This window comes from Lepus europaeus, chromosome 7 (genome assembly GCF_033115175.1).
Source record: "Lepus europaeus isolate LE1 chromosome 7, mLepTim1.pri, whole genome shotgun sequence".
NCBI classification, from domain to species: domain Eukaryota; kingdom Metazoa; phylum Chordata; class Mammalia; order Lagomorpha; family Leporidae; genus Lepus; species Lepus europaeus.
Window position 1 is genome coordinate 122384549 of NC_084833.1, and position 16070 is coordinate 122400618.

The window sequence follows — 16070 nt, forward strand, 5'->3', positions numbered from 1 at the left end:
TGCTATCCTTAATCTTTACTAATCTGCTCATTAAAAGATACTTTTTGAAATGAAAGCTTGTGTATTCATTCCTGTAATATAAGATGCCTAAATTTAAGCCATACATTTCAGATACTATATTAGCATTTCGGAAACACAGCTGTCCAGTGAGCTAAATCCTCCCATGTAATCCTATTGGAATTTCAAAGGAAATGTCATTGCAACCTTTATTTCTTACTCTTCCATGCTGAACTAACCAGCAAATTTTTCTAAAAATGCTGTTTGATGTCAAGTTTTATTGAATGCTCCTCTAAGCCTTTAAAACAACTCCCTAACTCCAAGTGAGATGGAAGATCCTTCTAAAAATAAACATTGCTAGCCACCTGCAGTTGCAAATTTTCAACTTGCAAACCCTCCAGGTTCCAGAGCTTTTCACATTTGGGAAACAATGCCTTGAGTTTAAATGCTTAAATGTCATTGAGGGAGGGGAGGGCCATAGCGAAGAAAAAAGCTACCAGAGAGAAGTCCAGGGCTAGCAGAAACACCAAGGCGACTTCAAGGTGGGACAAGGCTTGTGAGATTTAAGAGGAGAGAGGAGGCGAGAGGGCTCACCTAGTTTTAGAATTTTCTGGGCTTTTATTGAGGCTGAATTGCAGCTATTACATTACATAAAAGCTTGAGAATATGAATGACTCTCCCTATTTTAAAAGGGTTACCTGTGTAACATTATAGAAAATTTCTTCAAAACAGTACACAAAGCCAAAATGCCTTTTAAAATATTTCCAGGCATAGAGAACTGTGTATTTAGAATCAAATAAGTACATTCTGGGATTTCAAGCTCTTATAAATATATCTGACTTTACTAAATAACGTAGAAAATTGGTTTGATGGATGAAAATATTTGTGTTATAAGTCCAAAATTCTCCCCGACTTTTGGATAAAATTCCCATTGGGCCCTATCTTTGGGCACATACACTATTGCTGTGCTTATATGAAAGGTGAGCTTTGTGAGGCACCCCCTACATTTTTATATTCTTGCTAATATTACTTTATAGTACTGATGTTTTCAGTTTCGGTATCTAAGGTCTCAAAGAATGTCTGGACATTTATTAGCCTGTCTTTTATATAAGCAGGCAGGGGCTGAAATGAGTGTTCTCAATTTCTATAGAGATAAACTGTGAAAGCCCAAATCATGCCCCTAGTAACAAACCCACTCTCTCATTTAGTAAGTGCTACTGATGTAAGTAATTAATGTTCCAAATTAGGGAATGAAATGAAGGCACCTGTTACCTACATCGTTCTATATTTACATTTTAAATTGTATTGACATTTACTTTACATGTAGTACTATCCACTAAATTTTAGTGTATGATCTTACTCGTTTTAGTGATTTTAACATCCCTATAACCACCAGTCAAGGTATAGAACTCTTCAATCATTCCCAAATACTCCTTATGGCTTTCGTAGTCACTTCTCCCCAAATTCCTATCCTAGGTAACCACTGACTCAATTCCAGTTCCCAGAGGTTAGTTTTGTCTGTTCTAGAATTTCATGTAAATGAAAATCAAACAGTAAGCATGTTTTGAAATGTTTGGCTTTTTTTTTTTCCCCCTGGGAGTACTGTTCTTGAGAGTCATGCATTTCGTATTGGCCCTTTACATTTCCTTCTGCTGTTCCAGTGTGCCCCAATGTATCCATGTGCCTGTTGGAGGTAGTTTGGGTTCTTCCTAGTTTGAGGCTATTATGAAGGAAGCTGCCTACAGACATTTGTGTACAACGTACATTTATGGACATCTTGAGTGAACACTTAGGAAAGGACTGCTGGTCTTAATGTCAAGTGTCTGTTTAACTTTATAACAAAATGTCCAATGTTTTCCATGGTGCTTATGCCATTTTACATTCCCAGAATGATGTATAGGATTTTCCCTTGCTCTACTCCTGCACCAACACTTGGTATTGCTGGTATTTTTTCATTTAGTCCTTTCATGGAGTGTATATTGGTATCTTGGTATGATTTTAACCTTTGTTTTTATGATAACGATCCTGGGCATTTCTTCATGTGCTGACTTCCATTTGTGTGTCTTCTGGAATTGTCTATCCACATTCTTGATTTTCAGGTGAATTGTTAGAATTGTGTTAAGAATTCTTCAAGTATACTGAATGTAAAGTCTATGCCAGATATATGCAAAACAAACGTCTTCTCCAAGTCTGTGGTTTGTTTTTCTTTATTGTTAATGGTGGTTTAAATCTAGATAAAGCTGGTAGAGGTTGAATTGCATCTCTTCATAAATGATACCTCGAATTTCTAACCCCTAGTTCCTGAAATGTGACCTTATTTGGAAACCGGGTCTTTAAAGTGGTATTCAAATGAAAATGTGATTAGTATGAGCCCCAGTACAAATGGCTGTGTCCTTATGAAAAGGGGAGCTATGGACAGAGACACATTCAAGGAAAGCGCAATGTGAGGGTGCAGGCAAGGGTAGTGCACCTGCAAGTCAAGAGATGTCAAAGATAGCAGGAAAACCACAAGAAGACTGTGGACTGAGTTTCCCTCATAGCACTGAGAAGGAATCAACTCTACCAGCACCTTCACCTTGGCCTTGAACCATCCAGAAATGTGATAAAATGCATCTCTGTTATGGAAATCATGAAGTTTTGGTACTTTTTAAAATGATAGCCCTAGAAAACTCAGTCAAAGATATGCTTATCATTTCTCTTTCATTCATATTTAGGGATTTCTGTGTGCTATCAAATCTTTGTCTTGTTGAAGGTTATTAAGATTTATTTCTACATTTTATCCTGGATCTATATTATTTTTATATCACACACAGGCATACTCTACACATTTTCTTATTCACTGGTTTTTATGTTTGGATTTCCTAATGCCTAAAGAAGCACATATGTCTTGTATAATTTTCTAGCAACAGCATAAATACAACGGGGGGCTCTGTGGACATCTCTTGAAGTTCATTGTGGAGCAAGTTTTAGTTTCAAGGGGATATAGTCCACTGTCCTTTTGTCTCCCTTTACACTGAGTTGGCAAAAACCATACCTACCATTTTAATGGCAATTACAGAGTTCTCAACACAAGCATAACTCAGTGCACTCGGCCATTTCTATCACCCTTCCTCTGTTAAGAATGAACTATGTATGTATAGGTACAACGGGTGTGACTCCAATACACAGCATGCAGTCCTTCCTAAAAGTACGGTAGCACAAAACAGCCACCCAATCCCCTAGTGCTCTACTTTGAGAAACATTATTAAACAACTGATACACCCATCTTCACTTGGAGAAATCAGTGCCTTATTGGAAGTTGTTATTGTGCATTTTTGTCTTCTATACTTTGCACAATAAAAGCTTTCTGAGGTCAAATGAAGGATTGAGAAAATAGCTCTTGAAATGTCCTCTGTGGAAGTGCAGTCTTTGGGAATGGAATACTTCATGTCTGATGAGTATTGCCAGTACAGTACCGGTTTCTGATTGCTGAAGTTCTGCTGTGCATATGAATCAAACCTTTACCACAGTAACCCCGACAACCTGCTACAAGTGAGTACTTTACCCTTGACTGATAGATGTCTCCACGTCACAGTTGGCTCTGGTCGGCCAATCGCAAGACACAACAGGGTCACACTGCTTCCCTCATTCACGGTGATGTCTGAGGAGATATTCATGATCTGGGGAGGAACTGTAAGAAAACAGAGGGGACAAGAAATCTCTGAGAATTATTCTTAGCATTGAACAGGAGCTCACTAGTCTACAAGTACTAGTAGAGAGTATGTTTTTATGATGAGTATTGTTCTCAACAATAAATTTCACCTTGCTTCATCCACCAAGGATATGGCAATTGACAGCATTTACAGTGCAATTCCTGATGGTAGGAGCTCTGTTTAATACCCCGTGGAAGCAGGAGGCAAGTGTGTATTTGAGCAGAGGGCAAAAGGACTGAGGAGAGAGGCACTGACTGCACGTTGACAGAAAGGTGAAACCAAAGGAAAGATGCCAAGTCTCCCGAGAACTCCTGTGCACCCACGTGTTCCTTGCTTTTAGTGAAATCAGTGGGCTCTGCACAGAACCAGGAGTAGTCCCTTTTCCAGTATCTCACACAGAGTGCCAGCCACCCTGGGCTGGTTATCACTTCTTGAGAATGTATACTCCTTCAGGTTCTTCAACTACACAGGCTGCCCTGCTTTGGAATTTTTTTCTTTCTCATTTTTTAACCTAAACATTTCTGCACATGCCTTAAAACATATCTTTCACAACTCAGTAAAGTTGTCAGACCCCCTCAATCAGAGTTAGCTTCTTTCTTCCTGGGCCCATTGATTTTCCTGCTACAATTGTAACTGTAAGATTGTACTATGAAATGTATGCTTTTAAGATTTATTTTCTTATTTGAGAGAGAGAGAGAGTTAGTTCCATACACTGGTTCCCTCCATACATGGCTGCAAAAGCTAGGGCTGGTTCAGGCCAAAGCCAGGAGCCAAGAATTCCATCCAGGTCCCTCATGTGGGAGGCAGGGGCCAAAGCACTTGAGTTATCTTTTGCTGCCCACCCAGTGCATTAGCAGGGAACGTGATTATAAGTTGAGCAGCCAGAACTTGAAACAGCACTCCCATATGGGATGCCTGTGTTGAAAGTGTGGGCTTAACCCACCCTGCCACAACAGCAGCCACTGAAATGTATTTTTAAACAGTATTGTATCCTAGTGGTTTGAAGTGGGTCTCTGGACCCCACTGACCAAGGTTGAGTCTTCACGCAACCCCTTATCTCCTGTAGGATCTTGAGCAAGGTAAATGCCTTTCCTTCTTTGAGCTTTGGTTTCCTCATTGTGAAATGCAGATGACAGTAGCAGCTGAACTTACCGTGCTGCTTATCAATGACTTAGCAGAGTCCCTAATATAAAGTAAGAACTCAGGAACTATTAACTACTAAGATGGGGATGATGGTGATGGTGATGGTGATGATGATGAAGGCAATCATGATGATGATGATGATGACCACAGCACCAATACAATCTTTTACAAACAACTGTTTTCCTCTCATGGGCTGAGACCATGTCTATTTCTCTTGAGCATTACAAACCACAATTGATTCCTGGTCTTATTGTTTATCTTGTTCCACCTCTAGGTCTTGATTCTCAGTTCCACTCAAAGCTGAGTATCAGAAAACTACCTAGATCTCATCTCATCTCTTACTTCTCATTGCTTTTGTTTCAGTTGAGTTTCTTACTGCTTTTTAGACAAAAATGTAAGATAAACTTTTCTTTTTTTAAAAGAATTATTTTATTTATTTGAAAAACAGAGTTACAGAGAGAGATTAGACAGAGAGAGAGGTCTTCCATCTGCTGGTTCACTCTCCAGATGGCCGCAATGGCTGGAGCTGTGCCAATCCAAAGCCAGGAGCCAGGAGCTTCTTCCAGGTCTCCCATGTGGGTGCAGGGACCCAAAGACTTGGGCCATCTTCTACTACTATCCCAGCCCACAGCAGAGAGCTGGATCCGAAGAGGACCAGCCGGGACTAGAACCGGCACCAGAATGGGATGCTGGCACTTCAGGCCAAGGCTTTAACCTGCTGCACCACTTTTCACCTGCTGTCTCCATCTTGGGGTCCCTCCAGTCTATCTCCTACCTGGGGCCAGAGTGAGCTTTCCCCTAATCATCTAATCAGACCCCTCCCCTCCTTCTTCATCTCACCATAGCCTACCAGGTTTGGCACACGAGCACTTCTACATCACCTAAACCCGCTGCAGCCTCACACTCACTGGCAAGCCTCATCTCCAAGCACAGTTCCTACTAGACAACACACTGCCTAAACTGGCCCCTGTTCTCCACAGAAGGTGTCAAAAGAATAATAACTCCCATTGCTCTGCTTTTCTTTGTTGTTGTTGTTTTTTTTTTTTACTCCTCACATAACAAGACAGGACTCATCTTTGAAGGGCTGTTCCAACGGCCCCTCCCCTCTGCAGTTTTCCTTAATGTCTCCCAACATCCTGGAAGCAGAACCAGCCATGTTTTCTGCTGCATTTTGCCCAGAGCTGCCTCGGGAGAGGGGACGGAGCGTGCCGTATCGCAGCTGACTGTTTCATGCCTGTCTCTCCACTGAACGAGGGAGGCACTCGAGGAGAGCCTTGGCGTCACACTCATCTTGATTTCCTCAGTGTCGAACACAGGCGACGAGGGGCATGCTGAATGCGTTTTTGAAGGAAAGAGTCGAGAATGGACTGAGCAGAAATCTAACAATGAAGGGAGACAAAGCTTTTAATGGGAGATTTCAGACCCCTAAACCTTTCCTGCTAGCTTTATTTTCAATCCTCAAACAAAAGGAAGGATGACAAAGAAAGCCTGCACTCATGTGGATTTATTTGTATGACCAGTTTAATTATGAATTATTAATTACCAAGCAGGTAGCGCACCAGTAGGTTTCAAAGCACCCTGAGTCGACAACAAAGGAGAATGATGACTGGTGCTCAATTTAGATAACTCTGTAGCCTGGCGTTTATGTTGCTGCAAACTCACAGGTATGGTTGTTCAAGGAGAAACCATCAGTAACGAGGAGCACACTGGAGCTCTTAGGGGAATCCACATAGCCAAATAAATAAAAATTGCCTACCTTATAAATCTACCATCTTTTTGGATTATTTCTGCATTAGGATTTGACCTGAAATTTCAGTGCACATATTTTACTCAAATACGCCCTGGGAAAAAATAGAGTACATTCCAACGACACCGCATTCTCGGGAGAAAACTGTCGTACCTGCTTTTCAGTATTTTCTAGCTTGTTAAAAAATAGTTCTGGGCTTCAGAATGTCAATATCTTTTTTTTCCTCACTTCTATAAAGCAACAAGTTCAGTATAACTTCCAAAATATTCTCAAATAATGTTTGCTGTCACGGGAAGCATTAGACCACCTGAAGTTCCTTTTCTCTAGCCCCTAGAGTCTCCCCGGTAGTGCACTGGACACAGCTGGAGGAAGCAGAGTCAGGTTCATGATGGATGATTTAGTACATTGCAGCTGTGTTGCCTCGGGACGAAACTGTCAGCACAGCCCCCCAGCTCAGAGTTATTATTTCCATGGATATTAGAGGTCATCTGATAGTTGGAGGGGCACTGGATTAAGAGAGATTTGTAAGAATTCCCTGGCTATTTGTTATGACGTCTGCACCCGGCTCAGCGCTCTGTCAGTGTCAGCCACTTGGAAAGAGCTTCCTGGAGTGGGGTCATCTAGGATAACCAGACATTCCACCAAGCCTTCAAGTATTGCATCTGTATCCTCTGCAGCTCCGTGGTGCCGTCTGCTATTTTCTCCAAGGGAAGAAAGATCAATACCATTCCAAGGGTGTGGGTGGCCAAGGAGAAAGAAATACAGAGAAGGATTTTGGAGGCAATAAATTCTTTTTTGGTCTCAATGATGAAATGATCTCCTTAGTAACAGAGATTAATGTATAACTGTGCTTTCAAGCTACCGGCATGTGTATCAGCTCACTTTCTCCTTACAGATTATAAAACATAGGAACTAAATAGCCTTACTAGTAAAAATGAAAAAACTGAGGCTTAGTGAGAATTCAGGAAATTACCCAAAATTACAAGGGTATTAGTACATGGCAGAGTATCTACTGTACTGCCTCATTGATGAATCTCTCACCAATTCCCACACACAATATTCATATCCATAAATGTTAACACTTTCTATTTCCTCTTCTTTTTTAGCACTTACCCCCAATAAGCAAAACCAGTCCACTCAAACCAACCTCCCCTGCTCAATGCAAACAACTGAGGGTGGCAGCCCGCCTTAGCCACCCCTGCTTCTCCGTAGGTCTTGCCCAGGATTCCCATGCTTCTAGTCTAATTTGAAACCTGAATTCAGCTTGGCAATGTTATTGTAATTTTGCCCTTGTTTCCATGATAACTTTTTGAAGAAATGAATGCAAAGAAATGGATTAAAATGATTCTCCATATTTTGGCAAGAAGCTTTTTTTCAGTTTTTAGACAACTACTTGTGGCAAATGAGTCTTTATATTTTGCCAGTGTTTATGAGTATACAAATAAACACAAATAAATGGGTAACAATTGCACCCAAATACCAAGATCACTCAATGGAAATGGTAGGACCCGTGGAGTCTAACTAAAGATGACAAATAGTGAAACAGTGTTGTGTATTCTCAGACTCTTCTGCAGGCACCTGCCATCCCCCCTCCCCGGTCCTGCTGCTAGCAGGTGTCTGCTTATCTTTTCTCTGATGGGTTGCAGCATGGCTTTTACAAAGATTGTAGAGATACAATGACTTCAAAATGTGGTCATTTTAGAAGGATAATAGCTATACTGTAGAGTCACAGATGATAGTCAGATGATAAATAGATATTATTATATTTCTGAATGCATATATATGCAGACAGACACATTTAATCAGATTGTAATCAAGTGTCTCGAGGTTGGGGCACATTTCCAAAAGTTGCCATGACATGTGTACACATTCTCTCTGCCCTCAGTGTGGCCAGCTGCTCTTCAACATCCTTTGTGGTGAACCTGACCCTTTCTCTCCCATCTCACTGCCATTGACATGGTTAAGATGCACATCTAATACCTGGAATATTACAGAAACCTTTTAATTTCTTTACCTACCACCAGCTTATAATTTAGTCTCCAGAAACCCAGCATGGTTACCTTGTAAGTACACTGCTTCTGCCTAAAATCCCCAACATCTGCTTCTTGCTAAACATGTGACGTCCAAACTTCTTTGCAGGATTTACAAAACCACTTGCAGCCTCCCCAGAGCCTAACTCCCAACCCTTTCTCCATCACACCTGTCTGGGGTTGCCTCGTTCTTTTCCTCTGACTCTGAGCCTTTGTACACATTACTCCTTCTGATTGGAAAGTATGTTTCCACTTCTGCTCCACAGGAACCACTCGAGTTCCTTCAGCACCTTCATGATGCCTTAGTTGCATTTTCCTCTTCCCAAGGCATTCTTGTTTATGACTTTATCATGCCATTTATCACTACTCCATTGACAGACAGGTTGTATCTATCCCGGTGTTACTATTATACAACAGATGCCTGACATACAGGATCCGCCTGTCCCCCACTCAGTGGAAGGCATGAATGAACAGCTCTCTAGAATATTGTTTCCCAACTTAGAGATTTGACCTTTGCCCTCCTCCCCTCTCCCTGCAGTGCTCATCACCCTGTTTTTTGGTCTACATAATTTCTCCTCCTGGGCTCAGTCTTAACGTTGATGCCTCAGAGAAGTCATTGCTAATGATTGCAACTGTGCCCTTCCACATCTAATTCAAGTCCTCTTGTTATCGTTTCTCTTCACATTTTTCTTTATAATATTTATATAGTTTTGTGCCTCTATATTCATTAATATGACTTTTTAGCACCCTCATGATCTACAAACCCAAAGGCTTTATAAAACATTATACTTCCAATACTTAGTGCTATGATTGGAACATAATAGGTGCTTAAGAAAACTTTGTTGAATAAATGTCTACTGTCTGTATTTCATTATACAAGTTAACATACTTGTGAGAGAACAGTGGGATAGAAAAGGCTTTCCTTGTTTTTCAATCTTTTTTTTTTTTTAAGAAGCCTTTGTATTTATTTGAGTGGCGGGGAGAGAGAGTGGGAGAACATTTGTATCCACAGAACCAATCATCAGTTGCCTACAACGGCCTGGGCAGGGCAGGGGCCAGCATGGGGCTGGAGACAAGAGCCAGGAACACAATCCAGGTCTCCCACATGCGGGGTGGGAACCCAATTATTTAAGCCATCACCACTGGCTCCCCGGTTCTGCATTAGCGAGAGGGTGCACGTAAGGGCCAGCGTCAGGAAATGAACTCGGGTACTCTGACGTGAGATGGGGGCTTCTTAACTGCTGGGCTCCACACGGGCTCCGAGAAAAGGCTTTGCTTTTCTAAAGGTGACGCAGCTCTGTGTGAACAGCTAAATGGGAGCTGGAATATGTAAATCTGCACATATTAGCCCCACTCTCCTGAAGACGACAGGGTATGGTGGAAGCAGTGTATCAGAGGCCATGCGCTGTAGCTGGGGTCCGGATGCCAAGTAAACCTGTGTGACGTTGGCTTTGAACAACTTTTCCTTGACCTCACTGAGCCTCTGGCTGCTCATCTGTAAAATGAAAACGGCAAAGCACAGTTCTCCAGGTTGTGCAAGGACTCAATGCAAATGCAGGGCCTGGAAATGAGGGAGGAGTTAATATTATTGTTTTCATATGTGCTGTTTTGATATTGGCCATGCTATTTAGTCAGTAAAAGGGCTTAATCTATACCTAATTGCTCATTTTCAAAATTGCAATTCCTTAAATACTAAGGGTTTATATATGAAATTTGCCTCAGATACCCAGAAAAATATTTCACTATATTAAATTAAATGCATTAATTAAACAAATTAAAGGTATTAAATTATGTAATACATAATATGACATGCTTGTAATATGTGATTATATATACTTTATTGACTATATAATATTATTTTAAAAATATGACATCTATTTGTGAATGGAATGGGAGAGGGAGCAGGAGATGGGAGGGGTACGGGTGGGAGGGAAGTTATGGGGCGGAAAAAGCCACTGTAATCCATAAACTGTACTTTGGAAATTTATATTTACTAAATAAAAGTTTAAAAAATGACATCTATTTTAGGATAAGATATGATATGTAATTCATATATTAAATATAATATAATATAGCATTATATGTACCTTTACATATCTAAGTATTATAATGTATATATTATTATATAATGTATATATTATTATATAATATAGCATGTCACATAATGTAACATAGGTAATTTATATGTTAAATATAAATTATGTTACATATTATAGTTTTATATGTAGATTTTCTACAGTCATGTACTATATTACAAGTATATACTATAATACTATACATTTATGCAATATACATTATATATATATAATATATCATTTAATTGCACATCCACATCCCCTGGCTACCAGAGTGAATGCTCCACAGTAAATTGCCTGTCCCCTGCTTAAGCTGGGCTCTTGTGTCTAAGAACACGCACAGGGCAGGACTCACATGCTTGCGTCCAGAAATGCGTGGCTCCTCTGGCTCCTCCCCTTCTGCTCCCTTTTGGGGGTGTCAGTCCCTGAAGGAGCAGGACACAGGGCTCTGCTTGGCAGGGACATGCGCCTGACATCACTTCCCATTCAAGAAAGGCTTTCGATTCCATTATCTAATTTGATGTTGATAACCTGTCTGATGTGCACAGGGAAACACGTTGGAGACTGCCAGTAAGGCAGGAAGCTTGTTCTCAGCCTGACTCTCGGGTCACGGGGCAGCATGGCCCTGGCTTGGGGCTCCACACTCGGCATTCCGGTCCTGACTTCACGGTGCTAAGTGGATAGCTATGTGCAACCTCCTCCCCTGCCAAGTGCAGTTCCTGGCTTCTGTGGATGGGTGGTGATGAAGATCAGGGACCAACCCTGAGCTCGCCACCTGGCACAGAGCAGGAGCTCGGGGAACGCCACTTCCTCATCCTCTCTATCAGTTCAGCTACCTGCTTTCTCTACCCCTAAGAGTTGCCACACCGCCAAGCACTTCTGTGTAGATGATTTATTTTTCATTGCAAATTACTAGATCTGTATCAGAACAGCTGAGAAGTCCCAGAGGTGAATTTGATGAGTAGCCAAGATTAGGAGTCACGGCTACACCCACCACAGGGCACTGTTGTCCAGTCCCCATCCAGCCCCTCAGACCTGGGTGGCTTCTGTGGGGGCTGCACAGTGCCATCCCCAGGGCCTACAGTCAGGTGAAGACAGCTGGAGGCCCACATGCTCTTCCCAAGGGAGTTCCTGCAAGGGCAGCCTCTACGTCGTCCCAGCCCCTACCCTGTCACTACCCAGCCATGGGATGTGATGGGCTTTTACACTTGATCTTCACCAAAAGGCTGAGAAGTGATGTGATGGGCTTTTTAGAGGGTTTATGTAAGATCACATAGTACAGTGATTTGGAGTCATAGCGGTTAAAGTTTGAAAATCAACTTTCCCATCATTTCTTTGCAATTTCTAAAATGTTACTTGATCCCTTTAAGTTTCAGCTTCCCCTACTGTAAAATGGGCATAAAAATATTTGCCTCACAGGAATGTAGAGATTAGAGGTAATGATGTCAATGTGTCTTAAATAGCCATTATTATTGTTCTCATTTCCATGTTACTATTATTCTCAGGGGATAGCAAAATATTAAGAGACCATATGAAGGATAATATAAATACAAAATGGTTTTCATTACAGTTTTAACCACACAAAATTTATGGAAAAAAATAGAGTGAGACTTTTAAGGATCCAACGTTGCATTTTATGAGGTTAACTTTTTGCATTTCAATAGGGGAGTTTATTTCCTATACCAGAGGCAAAGTAAATTGGGAATTGTGGTATTCATGCTAAGTTAGGTTGTGCAAAACCTTGCATGCTGAAGTTGTATTGTGCAGTACATAAAAACACTACCAGACGTGTAGGCAGAGGCAGGTCCTCATCTTTTTCTTCCATATCTGTGTGATCTCTTGACAACCACTTCACCCATCCGGCTGGAGCTGTGAGTATGTGCACGTGTACAGGGAAGCCTTCAGATGATTCATGGAAAATGTGCACTATTTTTTAATCTTATTTCCCTCAAAATTCAAAGGCCCTTCATCTGTGTGTGTGTGTGTGTTATTGTTGCTAATTTTAAAAATTTCATTAGTTTTAACACAGAAATTGGGTTGTAAGGCTTCAAGTCTCTTCTGGTATTCAAGTCTGTGAAATGAGGATCTTTTAGCCACAGACAAGCCTGGTCCATAAAGGGGGTATCCTACGAGCAGAATGACAGCACCACCTGCAGCAACAAGGGAGCTTCCGGCCATTTATTTGAGAGTAACACTAAACACTCTATGCATTACTTTCATCAGACCCTAACATAGTCCCAGAGAAAGTTCACTGAAAACCAGCATAAATTTATACCTCAATGGAATAGGAAGGAGATTCCAGAAATTAATCCATACATTTGTGGTCAATTGATTTTCAACAAGGTGACAAGACAATTCAATGAGGAAGGACTAGTGTTTTCTTTTTTTTTTTTTTTTTTTTCCTTTTTGTCAGGCAGAGTTAGACAGTGAGAGAGAGAGAGATACAGAGAGAAAGGTCTTCCTTTCTGTTGGTTCACCCCCAAATGGCCACTATGGCCAGTGCGCTGCGGCCGGTGGTCTGCGCCGATCAGAAGCCAGGAGCCAGGTGCTTCCTCCTGGTCTCCCATGTGGGTGCAGGGCCCAAGCATTTGGGCCATCCTCTACTGCCTTCCAGGGCCACAGCAGAGAGCTGGAGTGGAAGAGGAGCAACCGGGACAGAATCCGGCGCCCCAAACGGGACTAGAACCTGGGGTGCCGGTGCCGCAGGCGGAGGATTAGCCAAGTGAGCCGTGGCTCCAGCCAGGACTGGTGTTTTCAACAGATGGTGCTGGGACTTGATATCCACAATCAAAAGAATGAAGATGGATCCCAACTCCATACCATATTAAAAACATTGAAAATAGGTCATATATGTAAATGGATGAACTAAAATTTAGAAGAAATCATAAGTGAAAAATCTTTGTGATGATGGGCTAGTCAAAGGTTTCTGGCTACAACATAAAACTTACAGCAAGAAAAGAAAAAAATAAATTAATTGTAATTCATTAAAATTAAAAATATTTGTACTTTGAAAGACTATGTCTAGAAAGCTCAAATTCACAGAATGGGAAAAATATTTGCAAGTTGATGAAGGACCAGTATCTCACATATATTCATATTCATATACATATATAGTCAAATGGCCCAATTTAAAAATGGACAAAGTATTTGGATAGACAATTATACAGAACAGGCAGAAAAATGGCCAGTGTGCAGATGAAAAGAGGCTTATCATTATTATCAGCCAGAAAAATACAAATTAAAACTACAATAAAGTATCCCTTCACACGTACTAGGAAAACTGCCACAGAAGGTAGGCACTAACGAGCTTCGACAGTGACGTGGAAAAATCAGAATCCCGATACCCACCACAGAGGACAGATGTGCAGAGGTTAAAGATAGCTACCGTACGGCCTAGCCATTCCACTCTAACTATATACCTAAGAGAGTCAACTTGTGTATCCACTCAACTCAGTGTACACGAATCTATTTAGCAATATGATTTATAATAGAGTGTAAGAACAATCCAACTCTCCAGAAACAAGTGAATGAATAAAGAAAATGTAATATATTCATCCTATGGACTATCAAACAGCTGTGGAAAAGGGTATTGGTGTGTGTTCCATCAGGGATGAGCTTTGAAAACGTCATGTTGAGTGAAGGAAACTAATCATAAAGGACGGCACATTGCGAGATTCCATTTGTATGGAATAACCAGACCAAGCAAATCCTCATCGATGGAAAAGTGCAATGGTTGCCAAGGGCTAGGAGAGGGACAAATCAGGAGTGACTGTTAGCACAGGGGCAGTTCCTTGTTGGGGTGATGAAGGTGTTCTAGAATTTAGATAGTGATGATTGTTGTGCAACTTTGTATCTTAAAAGCCAGTGAATTGGAGATTTTAAAAATATGAATTTTCTATATCTTAGCTACAGTGAATTGAGCTGCAATAAACATGGGGTACAGATAACTCTTTCATATGCTGATTTCATTTTGTTTGGATAAATTCCCAGGAGTGGGATGGCTGGGTCATATGGTAGATCTATTTTCAGATTTCTGAGGAATCTCCATACTGTCTTCCACAATGTCTGTGCTATTTTGCATTCCCACCAACAGTGGATTAGGGTATCTTTTTCTCCATACCCCCACCAGCACTTATAGTTTTATTTAATCTCTATATGAGAGCCATGCTAACTGGGGGTCACTGTGATTTTTATCTGTGTTTCCCTGATGGCTAGTGACCTTGAGTATTTTTTTCATGTGTCTGTTGGCCATTTGAATTTCATCTTTTGAAAAATTTCTGTTCATATCCTTTTCCCATGGATGCAACTGGAAACCATTATACTTAGTGAAATAAGCCTATCCCCAATAGACAAGTATTTTATGTTTTCCCTGATCTGTGGTAACCAATAGAGTACAAAAAATGCAACGCATATGTGTGAAATTGACATTTTGAGATTTGATGAGGATAGCCCTTATCTCTACTGTTGAAGGACAGTGTTTTTTATTACTATTATCTGTTGAATTCTTTACTTAGCGGAGGGTTATGCTTATGGTTATAAAATAAACTGAAAGTATGTATTGTAAAAAAGTAAAAAAATAAAGGAAGGAAGAGGGTGGGTGGGAGCATGGGTGAGTAGTATCACTATGCTAATAAATCTGTATATAGGAAAAATATTATATTTGTTTATTTTATATAAAATTTAAAAATTGAAAAACATATACTTTATTGTGTATAAATAATATCTGCAGAAAGCCATCCCAGAAATGTCAATCATGGCCCATCCAATTTGAAAGGAAGAATGAGCATTTCATTTTTTAAAAAAATTTGATTTATTGACTTTATTTATTTGAAAGGCAGAGACACAGAGAGAGACACAGACAGACAGAGCTCCCATCTGCTGCAACTGTTACAAACGATGCAACCGTCGGCAGGAGCTTCGTCATGACAAAGCCAGGAGATGGGAATTCAATCCAAGCCTCCTATGTGAATGGCAGGAAGCCAACTTCTTGAGCCATCTCCTGTTGCTTCCCAGGGCATGTGTTAGCAAGGAGCTGGAGAGCAGCCAGGACTTTAACCCAGTCACTGTAAAATAGGATTCAGAGGTCCCAAACGGTGTTCTATCTGCTATGCCAAACACCCACCACGAGAGTTAGCATTTCTTTCACTGAAGGATGGAAAACAACTCAATACATGTGGATTCTCAGAATATTTCCTTCTGCTTTATTAAAAGCTCATTGCATAATGCTGGACTTGGATTTGCTAACCTGCATCTCTCACCACGTGCCTGGTTTTTTGCCACCCTTTTCATTTCACCACTCAACCGCTAGTCACCCTGTTAGGCAGGGATTCAACCATTCCATACCGATTCGTAACCCCACACCTTTGCACATGCTGTTCCCTCTGCT

General features: G+C 40.9%; 1 protein-coding gene across 3 annotated transcripts in view; it reads right to left on the reverse strand.

The window, feature by feature from the left end:
• The window catches only part of OPCML (opioid binding protein/cell adhesion molecule like), a 571617-nt gene that overhangs the window by 100539 nt on the left and 455008 nt on the right, over positions 1-16070 (reverse strand). For all 3 annotated transcript variants that reach the window (XM_062198476.1, XM_062198475.1, XM_062198474.1), the window contains exon 3: positions 3542-3667. In XM_062198476.1, coding sequence (XP_062054460.1) covers positions 3542-3667 — 126 coding nt within the window. The remainder of the gene's footprint in view (positions 1-3541; positions 3668-16070) is intronic.